The sequence below is a fragment of the Delphinapterus leucas genome, chromosome 5, assembly GCF_059928025.1.
Source record: "Delphinapterus leucas isolate spDelLeu-1000000601 "Yukka" chromosome 5, BTC_Dleu_Yukka2, whole genome shotgun sequence".
NCBI classification, from domain to species: domain Eukaryota; kingdom Metazoa; phylum Chordata; class Mammalia; order Artiodactyla; family Monodontidae; genus Delphinapterus; species Delphinapterus leucas.
In genome coordinates this window covers 90,748,692-90,776,074 of record NC_143133.1, presented here as the reverse complement: position 1 = coordinate 90,776,074, position 27,383 = coordinate 90,748,692, and the positions used below count along the sequence as shown (strand labels likewise).

Genomic DNA, 27,383 nt, shown 5'->3' with positions numbered 1-27,383 from the left:
TGCAGAGAAAGCTTTCGACAAAATTCAACACCCATTTATGCTAAAAACCCTGCAGAAAATAGGCCTAGAGGGAACTTTCCTCAACATAATAAAGGCCATATATGACAAGCCCACAGCAAACATCATCCTCAATGGTGAAAAACTGAAAGCATTTCCACTAAGATCAGGAACAAGACAAGGTTGCCCACTCTCACCACTCTTATTCAACATAATTTTGGAAGTTTTAGCCACAGCAATCAGAGAAGAAAAGGAAATAAAAGGAATCCAAATCGGAAAAGAAGAAGTAAAGCTGTCACTGTTTGCAGATGACATGATACTATACATAGAGAATCCTAAAGATGCTACCAGAAAACTACTAGAGGTAATCAATGAATTTGGTAAAGTAGCAGGATACAAAGTTAATGCACAGAAATCTCTGGCATTCCTATATACTAATGATGAAAAATCTGAAAGTGAAATCAAGAAAACACTCCCATTTACCATTGCAACAAAAAGAATAAAATATCTAGGAATAAACCTACCTAAGGAGACGAAAGACCTGTATGCAGAAAATTATAAGACACTGATGAAAGAAATTAAAGATGATACAAATAGATGGAGAGATATACCATGTTCTTGGATTGGAAGAATCAACATTGTGAAAATGACTCTACTACCCAAAGCAATCTACAGATTCAATGCAATCCCTATCAAACTACCACTGGCATTTTTCACAGAACTAGAACAAAAAATTTCACAATTTGTATGGAAACACAAAAGACCCCGAATAGCCAAAGCAATCTTGAGAACGAAAAAAGGAGCTGGAGGAATCAGGCTCCCTGACTTCAGACTATACTACAAAGCTACAGTAATCAAGACAGTATGGTACTGGCACAAAAACAGAAATATAGATCAATGGAACAGGATAGAAAGCCCAGAGATAAACCCACGCACATATGGTCACCTTATCTTTGATAAAGGAGGCAAGAATACACAATGGAGAAAAGACAGCCTCTTCAATAAGTGGTGCTGGGAAAACTGGACAGTTAAATGTAAAAGAATGAAATTAGAGCACTTCCTAACACCATATACAAAAATAAACTGAAAATGGATTAAAGACCTAAATGTAAGGCCAGACACTATAAAACTCTTAGAGGAAACATAAGCAGAACACTGTATGACATAAATCACAGCAAGATCCTTTTTGACCCACCTCCTAGAGAAATGGAAATAAAAACATAAATAAACAAATGGGACCTAATGAAACTTAAAAGCTTTTGCACAGCAAAGGAAACCATAAACAAGACCAAAAGACAACCCTCAGAATGGGAGAAAATATTTGCAAATGAAGCAACTGACAAAGGATTAATCTCCAAAATTTACAAGCAGCTCATGCAGCTCAATACCAAAAAAACAAACAACCCAATCCAAAAATGGGCAGAAGACCTAAATAGACATTTCTCCAAAGAAGATATACAGAATGCCAACAAACACATGAAAGAATGCTCAACATCATTAATCATTAGAGAAATGCAAATCAAAACTACAATGAGATATCATCTCACACCAGTCAGAATGGCCATCATCAAAAAATCTAGAAACAATAAATGCTGGAGAGGGTGTGGAGAAAAGGGAACCCTCTTGCACTGCTGGTGGGAATGTGAATTGGTTCAGCCACTATGGAGAACAGTATGGAGGTTCCTTAAAAAACTACAAATAGAATTACCATATGACCCAGCAATCCCACTACTGGGCATATACCCTGAGAAAACCAAAATTCAAAAAGAGTCATGTACCAAAATGTTCATTGCAGCTCTATTTACAATAGCCCGGAGATGGAAACAACCTAAGCGCCCATCATCGGATGAATGGATAAAGAAGATGTGGCACATATATACAATGGAATATTACTCAGCCTTAAAAAGAAATGAAATTGAGCTATTTGTAATGAGATGGATAGACCTAGAGTCTGTCATACAGAGTGAAGTAAGTCAGAAAGAAAAAGACAAATACCGTATGCTAACGCATATATATGGAATTTAAGGGGAAAAAAAATGTCATGAAGAACCTAGGGGTAAGACAGGAATAAAGACGCAGACCTACTGGAGAACGGACTTGAGGATATGGGGAGGGGGAAGGGTGAGCTTTGACAGGGCGAGAGAGAGTCATGGACATATACACACTAACAAACGTAGTAAGGTAGATAGCTAGGGGGAAGCAGCCGCAAGGCACAGGGATATTAGCTCGGTGCTTTGTGACAGCCTGGAGGGGTGGGATAGGGAGAGTGGGAGGGAGGGAGACGCAAGAGGGAAGACATATGGGAACATATGTATATGTATAACTGATTCACTTTGTTATAAAGCAGAAACTAACACACAATTGTAAAGCAATTATACCCCAATAAAGATGTTTAAAAAAAAAAAATGGAAAAAGTTCAAGATAAAGAGAAGAAGCTAAAGGCAGCAAAAGAGAAACAAAGAGTCAGTTACAAAGGAACCCCCATAAAGCTCTTAGCTAATTTCTCTGCAGAAACACTGTCAAACAAAGTCATGAAAGGGAAAAATCTGCAACCTAGGATACTCTACCCAGCAAGACTATCCTTTAGGCTAGAAGAAGAGATAAAGGATGTCTCAGACAAGCAAAAACTAAAAGAATACAGCAATACTAAACCTAACCTAAAAGAAATATTGAAAGGTCTTCTTTAAATAGAAAAGAATCAAGAATCTATAAGAAAGGGAAAGTCACAATAGGAATGGCAAATGTATAAAAGGATTGAAGACCACTTAAATAAGCCAGTACACAGATTTTAAAAAATCAGAAAATTTTTGTAAAAGTGTCTATAACTACAATTAACAGCAAAAACATAAACATTAAGATGTAAAACAGGACATCAAAATCATGAAATATGGGGGAGGGGATTAAAATTGTAGATCTTTTAGAATGCGTTTGAACTTATATGACTACCAGTCTAAAGCAAGTAGTTATGGGTTAACATACTTGAAAACAAGGGTAACCACAAGTCAAAACCATACGACAGATTCACCAAAAACAAAAAGAAAGCAAGTCAAGCATAATACAAAAGAAAACCACAAAAAGAAAAACAAAAAGAAGAAATGAACAAGGAAGAACTACAAAATCACCTTGAAAACAAGGTTTAAAATGGCAATAAACATATATTTGTCAATAATTACTTAAATGTCAATGGACTAAATAAATGCTCCAATCAAAAGACACAGAATGGCAGATTAAAAAAAGAAAAAGAACCTACAATATGCTGCTTACAAGAGACTCACTTTAGGGCAAAAGACATACGTAGATTGAAAGTGAGGGGATGGAAAAAGGTATTTCATGCAAATGAAAACAACAAGAAAGTGGGGGTAGCAATATCCATATCAGACAATACAGACTCAAACAAAGTCCATAAGGAAAAACAAAGAAGGACACTATATAATGATAAAGGGATCAATACAAGAAGAGGATATTACACTCATTAACATATTCACCCAGTATAGAAGCACCTAGATATATAAAACAAATACGAACAGACATAGAAGGAGAAACTGACAGGAATACAGTAATAGTAAGAGACTTTAACACTCTACTGACGTCAGTAGACAGATATTCCAGGTGAAATTAACAAGGCAACAAAGATTCTAAATGACACAATAGGCCAGTTGGATTTAATTGATATCTACAGGACATTACATCCAAAAAACCCAGAATGCACATTCTTTTCAAGGGTGCATGGACCATTCTCTAGAACAGACCACATACTAGGACACAAAACAGGCCTCAACAATTTTAAGAGGATAGAAATTATTTCAAGCATCTTTTCTGACCACCACAGTATGAAACTAGAAATCAACCACGAAAAGAAAAAAAAGGTAGAAACAAATCACATGGAGACTAAACAACATGCTACTAAAAAAAACAATGGGTTGATGATGAATTCAAAGAGGAAATCGGAGAACACCTTGAAACAAATGACAATGAAAATACAGCCTTACAAAATCTATGAGATATAGCAAAAGCAGTTCTAAGAGAGAAGGTAATAGCAATACAGGCCTTCCTTAAGAAACAAGTCTCAAATAAACAAACTGTCACCTAAAAGAATTAGAAAAAGACCAAACAAAACCCAAAGTCAGCAGAAGGAAGGAAATAATAAAGATCAGAGAGGAACTAAATAAAAATAGAGATAAAAAACAATAGAAAAGATCAATAAAACCAAGAGTTGGTTTTTTTAAAAGATAAACAAAATCGACAAACCTCTAGCCAGGCTCACCAAGAAGAAAAGAAAGAGGACCCAAACAAAATAAGAAATGAAAGAGGAGAAATAACAACCAATAGTGCAGAAATACAAAAAATCATAAGAGAATACTATGAACAGTTATATGCCAACAAATTGGACAACTTAGAAGAAATGGAAAAGTTTCTAGAAACATATAGCCTGCCAAAATTGAGTCAAAAAGAAACAGATAATTTGAACAAACCAATCATTAGAAGTGAAATAAAATCCATAATTTAAAAATTCCCTGCAAACAAAAGTCTAGGAATGGACGGCTTCAATGGGGAATTCTACCAAACATATAAAGAAGAACTTATACCTATCCTTCTCAAACTATTCCAAGAGACTGAAGAGGAGGGAACGCTCCCAAATTCTTATGAAGCCACCATCACCCTGATACCAAAACCAGACAAAAGCACCACAAAACATGAAAATTACAGGCCAATATCTTTCATGAATATAGATCAAAGATCCTCAACAAAATATTAGCAAACCTAATCTAACAATACCTAAAAAGTGTCATGCAGAATGTTTAAGTTGGATTCATTCCAGGGTCACAAGGATGGTTCAAATAAGTAAATCAATCAATATGATACACCACATCAACAAAATAAAAGACAAAACCACATGACCATCTCAATAGATGCAGAAAAAGCATTTGATAAAATTCAACATCCATTCAAGATAAAAACTCTCACCAAAGTGGGTATAGAGGGAACATAACTCAACACAATAAAAGCCATTTACAACAAACCCACAGCCAACATCATACTCAACAGAAAAAGCTGAAAGCCTTCCTGCTAAATTCAGGAATAAGACAAGGATGCTCACTCTCACCACTTCTATTCAACACAGTATTAGAAATCCTAGCACAGCAATCAGACAAGAAAAACAAAAGGTATCCAAATTTGAAGGGAAGAGGTAAAACTGTCACTATTTGCAGATGACATGATACTCTATATAGAGAACTCTAAAGACTCCACACAAAAACTATTAGAACTAATAAATGAACTCAGCAAGGTAGCAGGATATAAGATCGATATACAGAAATCTGTTGTATTTCTTTACACTAACAATGAAATATCAGAAAGTAAAAGAAAAAAAATCCCATTTAAAATCATGTCAAAAAAAATTGGAAAAAACTTTTAAGCAAGGAGGTGAAAGACCTATACATTGAAAACTATAAAACACTGATAAAGGGACTGAAGATGATTTAAAGAAATGGAAAGGTATCCCATGCTCTTGGATTAGAAAAATTAATATTATTAAAATGGTCATACTACCCGAAGCAATCTACAGGTTAATGTAATCCCTATCAAAATATCCATTCCATTTTCACAATACTAGAACTAATAATCCTAAAATTTATATGGAACCATGGAAGACCCAGAATTGCCAAAGCAATCCTGAGGAAAAAGAACAAAGCTGGAGGCATAACCCTCCCAAGATTTCAGACAATACTACAAAGCTACAGTAATCAAAATAGCGTGGAATTGGCACAAAAACAAATAGATCAATGGAACAGAACAGAGAGTCCAGAAATAAACCAACACATCTATAGTCAATTAATCTACAACAAAGGAGGCAAGAACATACAATGGAGAAAAGGCAGCCTCTTCAACAAGTGGTGTTGGGAAAGCTGGATAGCTACATAAAAATCAATGAAATTAGAACACTCTCCCATAGCATATACAAAAATAAACTCAAATGGTTTAAAGACCTAAATATAAGACATAATTCCATAAAATTCCTAGAAGAGAACACAGGCAAAACATTCTCTGACATAAATTGTAGCAGTATTTTCTTAGATCAGTCTCCCAAGGCAAAAAAAAAGAAAAAATTAAAGCAAAACTAAGCAAATGGGACCTAAACAAACATAAAAGCTTTTGCACAGCAAAGGAAACAATCAACAACAAAAAAAGACAACCTACGGAATGCAACTGACAGGAGTTAATATCCAAAATATACAAACAGCTCCTACAACTCAACAGCAAAAAACCAAACAATCCAAACAAAAGATAGAAAGAAAACTTGAATAGATATTTTTCCAAAGAAGACATACAGATGGCCAACAGGCACATGAAAAGATGCTCAATATCATAATTATTAGAGACAAATAAATCAAAACTACAATGAGGTATCACCTCACACCTATCAGAATGTCTATCATCAAAAAGTCTGAAAACAATAAATGCTGGAGAGAGTGTAGAGAAAAGGAAACCCTCCTACACTGCTGGTGGGAATGTAAATTGGTGCATCCACTATGGAAAACAGTATGGAGGTTCCTTAAGAAACTAAAAATAGAACCACCATATGATCCAGCAATCCCACTCCTGAGCATATATCCAGAAAAGATGAAAAACCTAATTCAAAAAGATACATGCACCTCAATGTTCATAGCAGCACTACTTAGAATAGCCAAGACATGGAAACAACCTAAGTGCCCATCAATAGATGACTGGCTTAAGAAGATGTGGTATATATATCTATATACCACATATATGCATTATAATATATTATATATATAATATTCCATTGTGTATGTATATGTATAAACACAATGGAATATTACTCAGCCATAAAAAAGAATGAAATATTGTCATTTGCGACAACATGGATGGACCTAGAGAACATCATACTAAGTGAAGTAAGTCAAACAGAGAAATACATATGTAGAAACTAAAAAATAATACAAATGAATCTATATACAAAACAAACAGATTCATAGACACAGAAAACAAACTTATGGTTACCAAAGGGGAAAGGGAGGAGGGGGTAGGGATAAATTAGGAATATGCAATTAACAGATACAAACTACTATATATAAAATAATTAGCAATAAGGATTTACTGTATGACATGAGGAACTATATCCTGTATAACCTATAATGGAAAATAATCTGAAAAAATATATATATATAACTGAATCACTTTGCTGTACACCTGAACCTAACACAATATTGTAAATCAACTATACTTCAATAAAAAAAAAGTAGGAGGGTTAAAAATGGGTAAGAGATTGATCCAGAAATAAACGGGAGAAGACACAAATATATATAGGGATTGAAAAAGGGAATATAACCATGGATTCAGCAGGTGTAAAAAGAGATGAGTTTACTGTGACTAGCTTTATGCCAATAAATTTGAAATATAAGACAAATGGACAATTCCTAGAAAAATGTAACTTATCAAAAATAACTCGAGAACAAACAGAAAACTCACATGGTATTATAACTATTAAGCAGTTTAAACTTCTTCCACAACGAAAAATACCAGGATAGTTTGGTTTTTACAGAGTACTAAAGAGAAAGGAGCTGCAAAGAGAAACCCAGAGATCTTCAAAGGGTTTCCAGTACTCAACAAAGTACTGATCAGTTTATACTTGTCTAAGGAAACTACCCAAGGCCAGGGAAAGAACTCAAAGGATGAAGAATAGTGACTATTCCTACCAGCCACACTGGAAAACCTTATAAGTTGTTATTTTAACAGGGAGCTCTACAGTAAGAAGCCTTGGAAGCAGTTCAGACAACAGTAAATAAAGCCCTCCCAGGAGTTCCTATCTCCTTCAGATCTCAAGAAATTACAGATGTCTGTGACCAAACTCATAGCTGATTGGAATTTTTGGCAACAAGACTACAGCAGTATTTGTTGGCCACTGCACTTTTGGACACAAGGACTCCTCCCTTTGTAGGCCCTGCTACTGCTAGCCTGTTACTGGGCCTAATGAGACAGACTGTCTCACTAAAAGAAAAGTCAGGGGGCTTCCCTGGTGGTGCAGTGGTTGAGAGTCCACCTGCCGATGCAGGGGACACGGGTTTGTGCCCCGGTCAGGGAAGATCCCACATGCCACGGAGCGGCTGGGCCTGTGAGCCATGGCCGCTGAGCCTGCGCGTCCGGAGCCTGTGCTCCGCAACGGGAGAGGCCACAGCAGTGAGAGGCCCGCGTACCGCAAAAAAAAAAAAAAAAAAAGAAAAGTCATGATTCTCCAACATAATATCTTATTGTGCCATGGGTTCTCTTTGAACTAAATTCCCATGAAGTAGGACAAACTCCCAAAAGTTCCATTGTCACATGGAAATTTTACCTCCAGTTAAGGGCCAAACCTGGCTCCTAAAGCCTTAGCCACTTCCGCAAATAAATGGCTGCCCATCCATTAGACCTGCAGTTTCCAAACAGTGGTAGAGGTGTCCCTGCACGCTCTAGCAAATTCACAGGGGTACCAAGGGATATTTTAAAATTTCAAGACAAACACAGCCCGACTTGATATCTTTCAGACACTGCATGAACTACTAGCTTTAGTTAGAACACAGTTTCAAAGTTATGTTACATTCTATTCGATAACATCACATATTTGCAAAGCTGGGTTTTTAGCAATTGTTGTGAAAAAAAGCAAGTATATGTGAAAAATCAGTGTGGATCAGGAAATAAGGTGGTATCTAATCTGACACCAAGGTTTGAGAAGCTGTGCAGTCAGTGTCCAATAGGCACATACATCCCATTAGCAAGTCACTGTGGTTAAAAATGAAATAATAGTTCTTAAAACTTTTTTTATATATTACTTCTTAAAAAACAGCTACTAAGATATTAGGACATAAATATTTATTGAGTTGTTTGAGTTTACTTAATAAATGGAATTTTTAGGCATTTATTTTAGCCTAGGGACACTCTGAAAAAATTATGACAACACTAAGGACACCGTGAACCAAGAAAGTCTGAGAACCTCTGCATTAGACAGAACAAAGCCTCACCTACTACTTTATCCAAACTATTGGCTCAATGGGGGCCTCACCTGTAAGACTTCACACCTGAAAAGACAGCTGCCATGCTGTGACAGTCTATGGAGAGGCCTATGTAGTTAGGAACAAGGGAGGCCTCCAGCCAACAGCTCATGAGGAAATAAGGCCTTAGTCAACAACCCACTAGGAACTGAATCCTGCCATCAACCATGTGAGTGAGCTGGGAAGTACATCTTTCCCAGTCAAGTATTATGATGACTGCAGCCTTGTGAGAGATCCCGAGTCAAAAGACCCAGTTACACTGAACCCAGATTCCTGACACAGCAACTATGAGACAATAAATGTTGTTTTTAGCCACTAAATTTTGGAGTAATTTGTTATGCAGTGATGGATAACTAATACAGGTGTGAGGGTCAGTTTTATGTATCAACTTGTCTAGGATACAGTCCCTAGTTATTCAATCAAACATTAATCTAAGTTGTTGCCTTGAAGGTATTTTGTAGATGGGATTAAAATCTATAATCAGTTACCTTTATATAAGGGAGATTATCCAAGATAATCTGGTGGGCCTGACACAATGAATAGAAAGGCCTTAAGCGTTTAGGCTTCCCAAAAGAAGAAATTCTGCCTGTGGGCAGAGCTTCAGTTCATACCCAGGAATTCCAGCCTGCCCTTCCTGACAGCCTGACCTATAGATTTCAGACTTGTCTTGCTAGCCCATACAATAATGTAAGCCAATTCCTTACAACTGATTCTGTTTCTCTGGTTGGAAGCCTTGACTGATACAATCAGCATGAACAAGTCTGGTGGGTGAAAGTCTGGAGGGGTTTGGTAATGAAGAGCTCTCCCTTTATAGGAAAAGTTCTCCCTTTTCCTATAAATATGGAATAAACAGTCTGAACAGCCTTCCAAATGTTCTTGGCATTGATTCATAATGTGAATTTCTCGAGGTGATAGATATGTGATATGTCACTTCCTATCTGGTTTATCTATACGGAATCTTGTTGAATCCCCAATCCCAGACAACAACACAGAAACTTTGCTACTCCCAAGGAAGGCTAAAAGAGTGTCCATCAGAACGAATGAAGGTACTTATATTTGATGAACCCTCAAGTGCTGGGGGTGGATTTATAAAAAATAAATCTGGATAGCTCTGTAGGTTCATCTTCTTTCCCCCTTTTGATGGCTTAGCAGAGAGTTGCCTCAACAGGTCTGAGTAAGCTCAACAAAATAGACTGACACCAGCCACTGGAGTTCAGGGGCTCTTCCTTTCGAACAAGATTACTTTTGCAGTCAGGGAACACTGATATTCCCTGCCCCCATGACTCTATTAATATGTAAAATATATTTACATATATACCGTCTGGTCCCTCTCTATGGAAATACTGTCCAAAATACCAGATGATCTATGACCAGCCTGTTCAGTAAAATAATGAGAGTTCAGGGGATGAGGTATACTCTGCTATTTCTCTGCTTATAAGTTTTCTTCCAATAAATCATATTATATCTACACTGTAAGGTGCATGAAATCTCAAAGCTATGGCTTCCTACCAGGTATTTATAATTCATCTATAGTCCTCCCAATCCAAGTGCAGTTTTCAGATGGGGTCATTTTAAACGATGAGGAATGTAGCCTGATCACACAGATGACATTCTACTTTTATCAAGTTTTCTAGAAAAACAGTATAAAAGAAGGTCAACCTGCGGTAATTTTCCCATTAGGACAGATCAAGGGTTTTGTTACCATTTACTTACTCCCGTTATCTTGGATTACTACGAGTATCTTTGACCACCATGAATTATCCTCTCCACTTCCTAACCAACTGAACTATTTTCTTTAGCTAACTAGCTTTGGTAAGGCCCACATACATTTTTATCTTGAAAATCACAAGCAAGTTGAAAGTAACAGCACAGGACTGCGTCAGCACACTAAATTTAGCACAGTATAATTTTTTAATCACTTTCATAGATGCTGCCTTTTTACATCCAGAGGTATAGTCAGTCACAGTGGAACAAGGTTCTGATTATATCCTCCTGGCTTGAGCTTTTAAAACCCCTGGTTATTATCCTTCATAGTGTTTCAAACAGCCTAGCTTTAATGATCCCTTCAGGGTGTTTTTGATCCTGAGTTCCCATTAGTTACCTCCAGATGGCAGCAGAGGGCACTGGTCAGACTCCAGCTTAGAGGTAAAGCAACACAATCAAGTGTTTGCCAGAGCTCTCCAAACAAATAGCACAGGTGAGCCCCCACGGAGGTTTTCCCTTGTGGCTGGTTTGAACATTAACCTGCTGTGTAGCCTCTGCCTGCCTTTCTGGGCAGGCCCGCAGAAGTTTGCCCACTCTCCTCCCCTTTCCTCACACTGGGCTCATAACACACTTCCCCATGTAGGTCTGAGACTTGGCTCATTCTGAATCAACCCAGCGGCTCCACCCCTTTTGTTTATCGTAATGCTACTCACAAACATGAACTCTGTGGGCTCCACTGCCCACCTCTGTTCATCAACCAGACACGAGTGACTGATCTGGCCTACTGCAGCTACCGTAGCCAGGGTTTCTGCAGAACCAATGGCTCCAGAAATAGCATTTGGCTGAGTGCATTAGAAGCACCAAAAGTGGTATCATTTTGTCAGCCCAGCTGCAACTGGGTTTCTGGCTATAATGTGCTGGTAAAATTGGACAGGTTCTGGGGTGGAGAACGGGGGTTCTGACTTGCAGGGTTTGCTGATGTCCATGGTATAACTCTCATCCACGGCCAATTTCAAGCCATCGTGATGTATGAGGAATTGCCAAGAGATATATGCCCACAGTCAGCTCCCGTAAGCTGGTATGAACTGGCTCCAACTGGCTTCGTTTTTGGTCAGGTCCACTGTATGGCTGGGCGAGGGAAATGGGCACTCTTCCTCTCAACATAAATTTGCTCGCTTCAGTCTTCATCTGCCCCCTCAAGGAGAACAGTTGGTCTAACTTCCAACTCAGGGCCAGGACTAAGGTGAGGCAAATGACGTGTTTAGAGCGCAAAATTTAAGGAGGCACTCGCTCTTAGGATCACGCAGGTGCAGGTTGTGCAAGTATATGACCCTAAGCATGAAGACGTCCTTAAGTTTTGTGCCCCAGGGATCTCAATGGCCACATAGCTTCTGCCATTAAATCAAAAGTGGACCAGCTCCCCTCCCCACTCCATCTCACAGGTATAATCTCATCAGCACTTCTCTACCTGTTCTTTTTTATCTCATAATGCACTGGCACATTTGAGTCAAGGTCTAAAAGTCTATCCCACTTCCAAGGCCCTACTTCAATACTCGCTCTGTTTGACCAGCAGCTATAGTTTGGGGTTCACCTAGACAATCATACTCATAAGACCCCAAAAGGCATCCCCTCACCAGTTTACTCAGTTTTGCAGAAGAATGAAAGGCAGGGAACACAGCATACCTATTAAAGGGTAGCATGAGTGATACACCTTCAATGCAAGTCCTCACAGCAGTCCAGGGCTGTCCTTCAGTCCCCAGAATGACATCTCAAATACAAGAAAACAAGGTTACACAGGTGGGTGCAGGAACTATCCTAGCTCAGTAGCCTCATGCCACACATAGAAGACAACATCTCTTATATCAATCACGCCATGAGTACTCCAGGACTCAGCAAGAAGAATACCTCAGTATGTCACACCACATTCAGGAATGCCCAAAGCTATGGCTTCCCTCCAGGTATTTATACTTCATTCACAACCTCGCAGCTCAGAGGCACTGTAACGGTCAACGGTTATGTTTACCATTAGGCAGTGTTGTATGGTTATACACCTGTCATTCCACCTTTAGTAGATTACAGAGAAATAGTGCTAGAAGAAGATCAACAAGAGGCCATTTTCATAAGAGGAAGGAGAAAGGGTTTTGTTAACCCTTTACTCATATAGCCCAAAGCACAATACCATAAAATTTCAGAACGCTGGCGATAAAGAAAATATCCTAAAACCTCCCAGAGGGCAAAACAAGTCTCATTCAAAGTTTTAGTAATTAGAATGGCTTCACACTTTTTAACAGCAGCCTCAGAAACTAAAAGACAATGAAGGAACATCTCCAAAATTCCAAGGAAAATAATTTCCAAGACAAAAATACAAATCTACAAACTATTATTCAAGGTCTCAAAGATAGATTTTTCAGGTATACAAAGTCTCAGAAAATTTGCCTCAATATCTCTTTTCTCAGAAAACTTCTGAAGAATCCCTACCCCTTCCAAACTAAGGAGTAATTCAAGAAAGAGAAGGAAATCCAAGATATAAGGGATTCCTCATAGGGGATAAGCAAAAGAAAGTCTCAGAATAGTAGTGAGGAGAGATTTCAGGATATTTTCATAAAGCAAGATGATGGAATCCAGGAGTATATCCAGAAAAAAAAAGAGAGAGTATCTGATATACCTAAATGTATTAAGAGGAGATTTATATTTCTAAGGATTCAGGGGGTGAATTATTGATGGGATATAAAAAGCTAAGGAAACAGAAAATCATACAACTAATAACTCTGAGGTAAAAGTAGTACTTCAAAACAAAACGGTACCAGTCTTTACTACACTGGGAGAATGGGAAGGGGAAAGGCACAAATGTTGAGGAGGGTGGTGGTGATCAGATTCTTCTAATTCCCTTCTCCCCTGCCTCCCTACACGACAGAGTCTGGAAAAGCTAATTACCCTCTTTGCAAGATTTTCTTGTAGTTACAGACGATCAAGTAGCTGTTCTGGTCGATGATATGCAATCAGAAGTCTACTCGGAATTTCTCGGAAAGCTTTTTACCCTCCTGATTAAACAGGCAGATTTGGCTGCCATCCTCCTATCCTTTCTTTTTGTCTTGAACATGGATTGATGCCTACAGCTGCCAACAGTCACACTGAAAACATGAATCAACAAACCAACATGCTCAAATTGGTGGACGACAAAGAGTCTGAGTTACTAATGACGTAGTTCAGCCCCTGTACCAACTCTGGACAGCCCACCTCCAGACTTCCAATTAAATGAGAGCCACCAGGCAGGTTTTGTTCCTTGGCCTATACCCACTAGATGCTAGCAGCAACTAAAGATGGTCGTGACAATTAAAAATGTTTCCAGCTACGGTCAACTGACCCTAGTGGGCAAAACTGTTAGCTGAGAACCATTACCTTAAATTAGTATTTTGGTTTTTTAACTTTCAATAATACCGTAAATGTATTATTTTGATACAATTAAATTATGAAAAAAGAAACTAACAGTATGAAAAGAGCTAGATGAGAGACCACCAATGTTTTGTCTCCTTTTAAAACCTCCCAATTTTCTTCCTGACCTCTCCCTGGGCCTAAGAGTCTCACTCCTTCTTTCCCAGACATGCACAGACAGAACAGAGACACTTACCACCTAGAAATGCACACTCATAATGGCTGCAGGTCTTGTTTGTGCTTTGAAGGATAAGGTTATTGCCAGTCCCATCCTGTGACACATGAAAAACCTCATTCAGGGGTATTAAAATAATTCTTTCACTTTCTTTATCAAAAAATTTTTCAACGGCAATTCCAAAGCACGTGTTGATGGTTAACAGAACGTCTTGGTCATTAGCAACTTGAGGTTTGGTTGAATATGCCAAGGTGAAATGGCCAAATCGGACTTGGTTTAGTCCTCCAAATGTAAATAAAGTAGTCTGCCTTACGCTATACACCACGTTTTTGTAACTGTTCTCACAAGGTCTTCTCAGCAACTGCAGAGCTTTCGTCAGGTAAAAATGAAAAGCTTTGAACTGGAAGCCATAGACATAATCTCTTCGAGACTGGCCAGCCATTTTCCCAGCTTCATTGAACAGATGGTAAAAGGAAGTTTGCTCTTGAGCTTCAGAAACATATGCCATCAGGGCTATTCCATGGTTATCCTTAAAACCCATAGGGAGAAAGAGCTGAGTCTTCCGAGCTTCCCACTTGGCTTCTGCATTTTCCCACACATCTTCCAAGAGCTGGAGGCTTGCTTTTTCCTCCTTGAGCAGCTGGGGAACATATTTGAGTTCCATCCTGCCAGTGCATTTTAGGTATTCGTCATCAAATGCATTGTCTGCCATATCTAACATTTCAGCTTGTACCTTCAAAGGAAAAGGACATTAATACTCTTGAAGTAAAGATACTTGGTGTACATCATTTCTCTCAGTTTATCGCATCCACCCCCTCATGCCCAGACTCTCTCCCTTGCTTACAATCAACTTTGGGTACGTTTTTACGTAGGAAGTATCTTCCACTGCTAATGATAACTTTTCTCACATATTTGTATGAAAGAGTAAATGACCATGCCTACAACTCATTCGTTTGAACCCTGTGGTACAGAGGAAAGAACAATAAGAGTGAAACTGAGGAAAATGGGTGGCAGTCCTGGCTTTGAACAATATTCTTAGCTAATTTCCTCAACCACTCAAGACTGTTGAGTGAATCTGAAATATCTTGTGTGAAACACTTTACATGAAGGATAAATATATAAAGGCAAACATTACCCCTTTTGCTCTGAGAATGCCCCCTCCCCCTTGTCTGTGTGGTTCAGCTAGGACTGATTCTGCATCTTCAGCCCCTATGATAAGCAACGATGCAGGCTTAAAGACCAGAGCACTCCCAGAAAAACAAAAGGCTTTCTTTCCCTATAACCATAAGCTCTAAGGATAATATTGGCTTGTGGCAGCCAATAGTTATCCATTTAGTCCCATGGAGAATCCTGTCTACAAATAAAGCCAACAAAGGAAGGTTTGCAGAGCTGAGAGGTGAAGAGAGAGATGAGGGCCTGATAACATTACTTAAGGCCTGAGTCTAGCTTTACCTGGAAACGGTATGTTGCTTCAGTCATAAGAATCAGTAAATTCCCTATTTATCTGAGCTAGTTTGAATTTTCTTTCCGTTACAAGTAACTGGAAAAGGACTAAGCATCTTTAAATGACACACATAACGTAAGAAGCAGGGCAGTGTGGTGTAATGAACACTACTAGCTTTGAATCAGATAGATCTGGGTTCAAATTCCATTTCTGTTACTAACTGGGTACTAATTACTTATGGGAAAGTTACTTGACATTTCTGAGCTTCAATTTTTTTCGTCTAAAAAATGGGGATAACGTGAGGAAATAGTATCTTCATTGCAGGATTGTTGTGAGGATTAAGTGATATAATGAGTATAGGCAAAGTCCTTAGCCCCATGCCTTAGCCCCAAGGCACATATCAAGCCTTCAACGAGCTGTGGTTATTCTTATCATTTCGTACTAGGAATATATGTACAGTCTTCCCTCAGTACCCATGGGGGATCGGTCCCAGGAGCCCCCGCAAACACCAAAATCCACAAATGCTCAAGTTCCTTATAAAACTGGCATAGTACAGCCTTCCCCGGCGGTCCAGTGGTTAAGGCTCCGCGCTTGCACAAACCAGGGGTGCTGGTTTGAACCCTGGTCGGGGAACTAAGATCCTGCATGCCATGTGGTGCAGCCAAAAAAAAAAAAGGTGCGGTACAATGAATACAGTGGGCCCTCTCTATCTGCAGGGTCATGCGTGGACGGAGAGCAGACTGTATTATACTGTAAGTTCCTCAAGGGCACGATCTGTATCACAGTTATCTCCTGAATTCCAAGCACCTAGCATAGCAACTGGCAAAATATTTAGCTCAAGTGAACTAAGTAAGAACCCTGTGCTCAGGCCTATGGATCAAAACACAGGGTGAGCACATCTGCCCAGAGACACCATCTAAGGGTTTCTACAAGTAAAAGGGTAATGCCCTCCATATCATTGTCTCTTTCCACTGCTCTATACTTGTATAGAGTATATAGTTGCTATAGTTGCTATAGACTATATACAACTATATGCAAGTATAGAGTATATAGTTGCAACCTCAGTTGGAGACTTTATAGAAACACTTAGCCAGGATCTCTTAAAGTTGCAGGCTCCATGTGAATGATTCTTAAAGCGTGTGAGTGTGTGTGTGGAAAGGAAGAGGCGGTGCAGGGAACCAACTTAAGCAAGCAGAGCATAACTTGGTTCCATATCCCACACTATCTCCTTCTCACTATCTCTCTTCTCCCCTCATAGTCAAACTTCTTCAAAAAGACATCTATCTTTGCCATCTCCGTTTCATTTCCACTCATATCCCAACCCTCTTCAATCCAGTCTCCCACCCCCATTCCTCCATCCAAGTAGCTCTCACTAAGGAAACATTTCTTCTTAGACTCCTTTGCAGATCTAGCATATTTTCGTTGGCCATTAAACGCTGGTGTTTCTCAAGGCTACTTATTTTCCAACTCTCAGTTCTACCCTTAGGCAATTATATAAGACCCATAGTTTCAGTTATCATCTAAATACCTCTGACCTGTCCTGTAAGTGCAAGATCTGTATAGCAACTGCCTACTTAATAACTGCACTTGAATTGCTCAAAGACCCTTCAAACAAAACAATCTAAGACCAAGACCGAACTTATAATCTTACTGCCTACAGCTACCATCAACCTAGTCCTTATATAAAACCATCTATTCATTTGTGAAATTTTCTTAGATTTCTCCTTCTCAGTCACCCCCTGTGGCCACTTCATCGTTAAGGCCTAACAAACTTCTCCAGAGTGCTTTCTGTATGTGAAGCACTAAGTGTTCATATATATTAATTCATTTAATCTTCATGGTAACCCTGTGAAGTAGGTAGGTACTATTATTCGTTCCTTTTTTAAGGGTGAGGAAACTAAGGCACAGAGAGATTAACTTGTTTGGAATTGATATTTGAACCCAGGCAATCTGGCTCCAGAGTCCGTTCTCTTAACCAAAGTGTTGCGTTTCTGATGATGAAGATCACTGACATTTATGTAGCACTTTTTAAAAAAAAAGTTTCATTTTGTCCTCATAACGGTTAACCCTTATGAAAGGCTGGGCAGGCAATTCACAACACCGTTTTACGAATGTAGGAATTGTGTTGGCATCAGAAACGGTCTTGATTACCAGCCACAGAATATTCTGCTGGGGAAGTCACTGAGACCCTGAACTCCTGGGTCTGTAGGTCACTTTCTTGAAATGGGAATTTGAGCTTCATGAGATCAAATCATTGCCATCTCCTAGCCAAGAAATGCACTTTCGTCCACAGCACAGAACGTACCAGAGTGCATCTTGGGCGCCAATGCCTAATTTATGTTCAAGACTTCAACATCTTATAAGACATCACACCCTGAAACCACCACCCCACATTCCTCACACCATATCAAGGGTTGATCCAATATGATCCTGTCTTTCCCCCTGTGCCTCTAACTAGTCTCTGCATGTCTAATTTTAGACATCAATTCTTTCTGGCCAAAGGCCACCGCTGATTGTGTGTTCTGTATAGTGAGTACCTTGAGCACTGAAAAAGCCCACAAATGCCGCCACAATTCAGGGGAAACTGAACGGACAAGGAACAGGTACAAAGGCTAGGTGAACACACTGATTATATTTTCTTCCTCTGAGTTATCCATTGAAACAAAATCCTATATGGATGAAATTCAATTACCAAAGGTTTATTACAAAAATGTAAAAATGACCTAAATGGTTAAAAAAAGAAATTGGTTAAACAAATTATGAAATATTCATAAAACAAACACATCAAATTTATGTTGCAGAAGAATATTAAAAAGGCAAATCAAAACCACAGTGAGATACCACCTCACACCCATTAGGATGGCTATAAAGATAAGGAAGAAAAAGGAAAATAGGGACTTCCCTGGCGGCGCAGTGGTTAAGAATTCACCTGCCAAGGCAGGAGACACGAGACACAGGTTCGACCTCTGGTCTGGGAAGATCCCACATACCTCGGAACAACTAAGCCCGTGCGTCACAACTACTGAGCTTGTGTGCCACAACTACCGAAGCTCACGTGCCTAGAGCCCGTGCTCCGCAACAAGAGAAGCCACCACAATGAGAAGCCTGTGCACCGCAACAAAGAGTAGCCCCCACTCACTGCAACTAGAGAAAGCCTGCGTGCAGCAACGAAGACCCAACACAGCCAAAAAAAAAGGAAAATAGCAAGTGTCAGCAAGGATGTAGAGAAATAGAACCCTCATACCCTGCTGTATAAGTAATTAAAACGGTGCAGCCACTGTGGAAAAGTTTGGGGCACTTCCTCAAAATTTTAAACATAGTCACATGACCCAGCAATTCTACTCCTGGGTATATACCCAAGAGAACTGAAAATATATGTTCCCACAAACAAAAACCTTTGCATGAAAGTTTGTGGCAGGACTATTCATTCATAAGAACAAAAATGTGGGGCCAACCCAAATGTCCATCAATTAATGAATGGATAAAAAAAAATGTGGCATAACCATGCAATGGAATATTATTAAACAATAAAAAAGAAGGATGTGCTAATATACACTGCAACATGGATGAACCTTGAAAATGTTATGCTAAGTAAAAGAAGCCACACAAAAGGCCAGATATTGTATGATTCCATTCAGATAAAATGTCCAGAATATGCAAATCCATAGAGACAAAGTGCATCCCAGGGGATGCAGGGAAGAGGGAATTGGGACTGACTGCTTATAGCTACAGGATTTCTTTTTTGGCATGATGGGAATGTCCTATAATGAGATAGTGGTGATGGTTGCACAGCATAGTGAATATATGAAAATCACTGAACTGTACACTTTAAAACGGTATATTTGGGGGACTTCCCTGGTGGAGCAGCAGTTAAGAATCCACCTGCCAATGCAGGGGACACGGATTCGACCCCTGGGCCAGGAAGATCCCACATGCCGCAGAGCAACTAAGCCCATGTGCCACAACTACTGAGACTGCACTCTAGAGCCCACAAGCCACAACTACGGAGCCCGTGTGCCACAGCTACTGAAGCCCGTGCGCCTAGAGCCCATGCTCTGCAACAAGAGAAGCTACCACACTGAGAAGCCTGCACACCGCAACAAAGAGTGGCCCCCGCTCTCTGCAACTATAGAAAGCCCACGTGCAGCAACGAAGACCCAACACAGCCGAAATAAATAAATTTAAAAAAAAATTTTTTTAAGTAAAATGGTATATTTTTATATGTGAATTATACTTGAATTTTTAAAAAGTCACACTGCAGACCAGGTAACAGAATATATAGTGATTCTATAAACAATATATCAGAGTATTAAATTTAAAAATGGGTAAAATTTTAAGAATTTAACACATTTTAAAGAACGTACTTCAAATCAGTGGACGAATACTCATTCAGTAGTGATATGAGAGCTAACAATGTGGCGGGAAATATCAGGTGAGATACCTGGCTCATATTTTACATAAAAATATGATAGGGACTTCCCTGGTGGCGCAGTGGTTGAGAACCTGCCTGCTAATGCAGGGGACACAGGTTCGAGCCCTGGTCCGGGAAGATCCCACATGCCGCGGAGCAACTAAGCCCGTGCACCACAACTACTGAGCCCGCGTTCTAGAGCCCGCGAGCCACAACTACTGAGCCCATGTGCCACAACTGCTGAAGCCTGTGCGCCTAGAGCCTATGCTCCGCAACAACAGAAGCCACCGTGCTGAGAAGCCCGTGCACCGCTACGAAGAGTAGCCCCCACAACTAGAGAAAGCCCGCACACAGCAACGAAGACCCAACGCAGCCAAAAATAAATAAAATTTAAAAAAATATATGATACAGAATGTTTAAAGATTCAATTGTAAAAAATAAAATCATAAACTCTCTATCAGAAAAAAAAAAGAATACTGAATGTGGGAAAATAGTCACTATATAGTTTAATGGAAAACATGTAGATAAACATTGCAGTGTCATCTTATCTGAAGAATAATACATATTTTTAGAATATCTGATGCCATGGACAGACACCTGTAGCACAATATTAACTTAAAAAGGTAAAAAAATACTATGTATAGTGTGAATCCATTTTTGTAAATTACAAACATAAACACATAGAAGAAAACTGAGAAGAATACACACCAACAGACTGAGTCTTTCCCTCTGGGTGGAAGATTGTGGATTTTTACTTTCCTCTTTTTGATTAATTTTAATTTTTCAATTTTCTACAGTTAACACATATCAGTGTGTAAAAGATAAGATCTACTTGTAAAAAACTAATTTACCTACTCTCTCTGTTCTCATTTCTATCATCAACCCACACAAATGCCTCAGGCAACCTTCTATCAAGAGTTCCCATTCCAGTGACCACATGCTTCCCATTCCTAACATTACCTGGAAGATGTCCATTAGAATCATAGGTGCCAGCAGCATGGTGACCATTTCAAAATGTCCTGCCTTCATTTTTCTCTTCTAAATTAAAAAGAAAAAATTCCAATTTAGTAGACTTAAAGAAAAGGTTTAGGGAAGTAGAACAGGATGACACACACTATATATATTTTTTCATTCTGGGTAAGAGTGGGTATCATAATGGTTAGGAAGTGATTATTAATAAATTTCCAATGGCTGGAAGGGTCATTAGACTTTGTCTGGTGGTCTAACACCCTCATTCTACAGATGAGGAAACCAAAGCTCAGAGAACTTCAGCAGTTTGCTCAAGATTAAATCTGTCCATTTCCATTCTCTTTTAGACATGTTGTCTCTCCCACCATAGTCACTGGTAGTCATTTTTTCTTCCTATCTCTAAATCTCCCCTCAGCATACATAGGCAATCACAAACTAAAAAACAACCGTTTCGAATTGGTCCCCTAGATCCCAGTCTCCAAGAATTCTCCAGGAGTTAGTATCCACGCATATCATCCATTCTTTGATCCTCTTTGCAAACCAAGTCATGCCCATTTGGCTAGGATGGAGGCCAGTAGTGGTAAAAACCAGGTTATCCGAGGCAATCTGCTTCTCCCAAATATTCACATTTAAGAGAAGCCAAGGATAAAACAAGTGTCTTGCATAACTTTCTGAAGGCAGGAATAAGAAGGAAATGGGTAGGAAGCAATTCTAGTAAGATTATATAATTCTATTGGCTGAATGCCCAATATTCATCCCGAAGTTCATGAGACAGGAGCAGGTAAACAGGAGGGTAAGAGGCCGTCAAGGGCTGAAGCTGTCCCAGAGCCATTAACTGATTCAATTAAAGACTGGTTTATAGTTCCTTCCACATACCTACAACAAAGTTGACATGGCTGGAACTGAACTGAAATCTCTTTTTTTTAATCCTACCAATCACCATATTATGGCATCTGAAAATGGGGAAGAACAGCACAGGGGAAAGAAGATAGTCTTCCCTTTGGCCCCAGATCCCCATCTTTATTCAGGAGCAGTTTCTTTCACTAAAGATAGTACAAACATGCCACTCTTGTGTGAAGCTTCCCTTTAAAAAAAGGATTTGGAAAATAATACTTGACAGATAACTGTCACAAGGCAGTATGTACCAAGCAAGCTCTGAATCAGGATTTTCTTGAAAATTCTTCACTTCCATAGTCTGAGTGTAAATAAGTCAAAATGTTTACCTGGCTTTTCTGTCTGTGGAGGTTTAAATGATGCTAGGTCTCAAACTGTTTCCCCAGTCTCTCAGTGGTGGTGAGCGTGTCTTCAGGATAGGAGGCTGTTGACACTGAGAGCTGAGAAGGGAATGCCTTTCTTTTTATAAACATCCCCAGCAATAGCTTGGCAGTGGCACATTACCTCATTTGTGTTCTGCTATTTATATCTGCCCCCCAGACTATCCCTTGGAATCATTACTGTTAGCACATGAAATCTCCAAGAGGCTTGTAAAGCCACAGCAATTCCCTCTAACCACACAGCGTGTTCAGGTCTGAGCCCTCAGTTCTGGGCTTCTCAGAGAGTGATCACTTCCCATTCCTAACCCTTTGACCCTTTGACTGCTGAGATGTCAGACTAAAGCAAGGATTTTACCCTAGCTAAATGGTTCGCATAACTCAGGGAACTTGCTGTGTTAATCACTGGCAATGGTGATGGCTATCACCATTCACTCAACTGGCTTACTGTATTTTAGGTACTGTGCCAGGTGCTGGGACACACAAGTAAGTGAAATAAAGCTGAAAAGCACTCAAACTAACAAAAGACATGAATATGCATACTTAACCAGAATACATGTTAAGAATCTTAGGTACAGGCAAAGCCCAGTGAGAACACTAAGAAGGGAAGGATTTGGTAATATCTACACTATAGCTCTCATTTGAGTAAAGTACACCTAGTAAATATACTGACTGCAGTGCTGAAGAATACTTAAGAATTCACTGACTGTGGATATAAAACCGTGAAATGTCCTAGGAAATTCACGCATATGTGTATCAAATTAATTAATAGAATATTTAGAAAGTAGCAATATTCATAAAAGCCCCAAACTGCAAACCATCCAAATGCTTATAAATAGTAGAATGGATAAATTGTGGTGTATTTATACCATGGAATTTTGTATAGTATTGAAAATTAATAAACTCTTAACTGTATGTTATGTGCATAAATACCACAAATTTTAAACCTATGAACAGATACAAACATCTACACACTGAATGATTTAATTAGTATAGAGTACAAAATCAGGCAAAACACTTCTATGGTATCAGATGTCAGAACAGTACCCTGACTGGGAGGTAGTAACTGGAAGAGGCACAAGGGGAGCATCTGGGATGCTAGTTAGGTTCTGTTTTTTGTTCTGGGTCTCGATTACACTGATATATTGTTTATGAAAATTCACCAAGCTATTACATACTTAAATGTAGTTTTCTCTCTGTGTGTGTACATACATATTTACTCAATGAAACATTTTAAACTGTCATGAAGTGAACCTACTTTTACAAAACCCATCTCTCCTCCTCAGACTCTTCCAGACGTCTAGCCTCTACCCACCTCACTGGCTAAGCAATTTAAGATTAAATACACTGAATAGGCTCTCAGTAATTGTATCATTTTAAAAAATAGAGTTTAGTTAGAAAGGAAAAAGTTTGCACGTTTTCAGTCCTTAGGCTCACTATGACCGGCATTTTAGGCCCAGGCATGTGGGCCTACAGGGAATGAAGTAGTGGGATTTTCCTGTATTTGGCCCCCTAAAGCCTATCAGATTCATCAATGAATCACACAAAAGACTGAGTCTACCAAAAAGAGCATAACAAACACGGCATGAAGCTCAAAGCAAGTTTGACCTTATTTATTCCCAGTATGCTTTTGCTCCATTCTTGTTTTCTTTCAAGAAAACATAGTGACTTGATATTTGTATATACTGTGACATGATCACCACAATTAAGTCTAATTAACATCCATTACCATACACAGTTACAAAATATTTTTTTGTGTGATGAGAACTTTTAGGATTTAGTCTCTTGGCAACTCGCAAATGTGCAATATAGTATTATGAACTCTAGTTGCCAATTAGATCCCCATGACTTACTTACTTTGTAACTGGGAGTTTGTGCATTTTGACTCTCTTCACCGATTCTGCTCAACCCCCACCCCCATCTCTGGCAGCCACCAATCTGTTCTCTGTATCTATAAGCTTGGTGGTTGCTTTTGTTTTTATATTCCACATATAAGTGAGATCATACGTTACTTGTTTTTCTCCATCTGACTTACTTCACTTGGCAAGATGCCCTCAAGATCCATCCATGTTGTTGCAAATGACATTATTTCATTCTTTTTATGGCTGAGTAATATTCCATTGTATATAGGTGCCACATCTTCTTTATCCATTCATCTGTCGATGGACACTTAGGTGGCTTCCATACCTTGGCTACTGTAAATAATGCCACAAAGAACATGGAGGTGCAGAAATCTTTCCAACTGTTTTCATTTTCTTTGGGTAAATACCCGGAAGTGAAATTGTTGGATCATACAGAAGTTCTATTTTTAATTTTTTGAGGAACCGTCATACTGTTTTTCATAGTGACTGCACCAATTTACATTCTCACCAGTAGTGTACAAAGGTTTCCTTCTTCATATCCTAACGTTTGTTATTTCTTGTCTTTTTGATAATAGCCATTCTAACAGGTGTAAGGTGATATCTCACTGTGGTTTTTTTTTTTTTTTTTCTTGGCCGCACTGCACAGCATGTGGGATCTCAGTTCCCTGACCAGGGATTGAACCCACGCCCCCTGCAGTGGAAGTACAGAGTCCTAACCACTGGACGGCCAGGGAAGTCCTTCTCATTATGGTTTTGATTTGCATTTCCTTGAAGATTAGTGATGTTGATCTTTCCATGTGTCTGCTGGCCATCTGTATATCTTATTTGAAAAAATACCTATTTAGGTCTTTGCCCATTTTTTATATAGATTGTTTTTCTCCTATTGAGTTGTATGAGTTCTTTATATATTTTGGATATTAACCCTTTATCATATGTATGATTTGCATATTATCTCCCAATCAGGCTGTATTTTCATTTTTTTTTCTTTTAACCACGTAAGTCCCTGGGGGCCTTTTTAAAAAATTAATTAATTAATTTATATTATTTATTTTTGGCTGCAGTGGGTCTTCATTGCTGCATGCGGGCTTTTCTCTAGTTGCGGCGAGTGGGGGTTACTCTTCATTGTGGTGCGCGGGCTTCTCATTGTGGTGGCTTCTCCTGTTGTGGAGCAGGGGCTCTAGGCATGGAGGCTTCAGCAGCTGTGGCTCGCGGGCTCTAGAATGCAGGCTCAGTAGCTGTGGCACACGGGCTTAGTTGCTCCATGGCATGTGGGATCTTCCCAAACCAGGGCTTGAGTCCATTGGTAGGTGGACTCCTAACCATTGTGCCACCAGGAAAGTCCCCTGTATTTTCATTTTTAGATGGTTTCCTTTGCTGTGCAGAAACTTCTTAGTTTGGTATAGTCCCACTTGTTGATTTTTGCTTTTGTTGCTTTTGCTTTTGGTGTCATATCCAAAAAACCACTGCCAAGACCAATGTCAAGGTGCTTACCACTTATGTTTCCTCTAGGAGTTTTATGGTTCAGGTCTTATGGGTTGGCCAAAAAGTTCACTCAGGTTTTCCCATAAGATGTTTTGGAAAAACCCAAACAAACTTTTTGGCCAACCCAATACATTCAAGTCTTTAATACATTTTGAGTTAATTCTTAGGTATGATGTAAGATAGTGGTCCACTCTCATTCTTTTGCCTGTGGCTGTTCAGTTTTCCAAACACCATTTACTAAAGAGACTGTCCTTTCACCACTGTATACTGGCTCCTTTGTCATAAGTTAATTGACCATATACACATGAGTTTATTTCTGGGCTTGCCATTCTATGTCACTGATCTATGTGTCTGTTTTTATGCCAATACCATACTGTTTTGATTACTATAGCTTTATAATATAGTTTGAAATCATGGAGCACAATGCCTTCAGCTTTGTTCTTCTTTCTCAAGATTGCTTGGGGGTTTCTGTGGTTCCATACAAGTTTTAGGATTTTTTTGGTCCTATTTCTGTGAAAAGTGCTATTGGAATTTTGAAAGGGATTGCACTAACTATGTAGATTGCTTTGGGTAGTATGGACATTTTAACAATATGGATTCTTCCAGTCCATGAGCATGGACTATCCTTCTATTCATCTGAGTCTTCTTCACCATTTTTCATCAATGTCTACAGTTTTCAGCATACAGGTTTTTCACCTCCTTGGTTAAATTTATTCACAAGTATTTTATTATTTTTGGTGCAATTATAAATGGGGTTATTTTCTTTATTTCTCTTTCTGATAATTCATTATCGGTGTAAAGAAACACAACAGATTTCTGTGTATTGATTTTGCAGCCTGCAACTTCACTGAATTTATTAGTTCTGGTTTTGGGAGGAGTCTTCAGGGCTTTCTGTATATAATATCATGTCATCTGCAAATGACACTTTTACTTCTTCCTTTCCAATTCAGATGACTTAATTTCTTTTCCTTGCTGGATTGCTCTGGCTAGGACTTCTAATACTATGCTGAACAGAAGTGATAAGAGTAGCCATCCTTGTTTGAACATGATTTTAGAGGAAAAGCTTTCAGCTTTTCACCACTGAGCATATTAGCTGTGGGCTCTCATAGATAGCCTTTACTATGTCGAGGCACATTCCCTCTATACTGACTTTGTTGAGAATTTTTTATCAAAAATGTCTTAAATTTTGTCAAGTGGTTTTTCTGCATCTTTTGTGATGATCACATGATTTTTATCCTTCATTTTGTTAATCTGGAGTATCTCACTGATTGATTTGTGAATATCGAAACATCTTTGCATCCCTGGAATAAATCCCAATTGATCATGGTGTATAATCCTTTCAATGTATTGTTGAACTCAGTTTGCTAATATTTTAAGGATTTTTGCATCTATGTTCCTCAGGGATACTGGCCTGTAATTCTCATTTTTTGTAGTGTATTTGTCTGGTTTTGGTATCAGGATAATGCTGACCATAAACTGAGTTGTGAGCTCGGAAGTGTTCCCTCCTCTTCTATTTCTTGGAAGAGTCTGAGAAGGATTGGTGTTAATTCTTTTCAAATGTTTAGTAGAATTTGCCAGTGACGCCATCTGGA

At 39.0% G+C, this 27,383-nt stretch overlaps 1 protein-coding gene across 1 annotated transcript in view; it reads right to left on the bottom strand.

Moving 5' to 3' along the window:
- Positions 1-21,242, bottom strand: part of ART3 (ADP-ribosyltransferase 3 (inactive)) — a 44,820-nt gene extending 23,578 nt beyond the window's left edge. Inside the window, exons 1-2 of the mRNA XM_022599525.2 lie at positions 21,168-21,242; positions 14,374-15,085 (exon numbers count right to left, since the gene is read on the bottom strand). Of these exons, the coding sequence (XP_022455233.2) occupies positions 14,374-15,085; positions 21,168-21,236 (781 nt within the window). The 5' untranslated portion in view covers positions 21,237-21,242. The remainder of the gene's footprint in view (positions 1-14,373; positions 15,086-21,167) is intronic.
- Between the last annotated feature and the right edge of the window lie 6,141 nt (positions 21,243-27,383).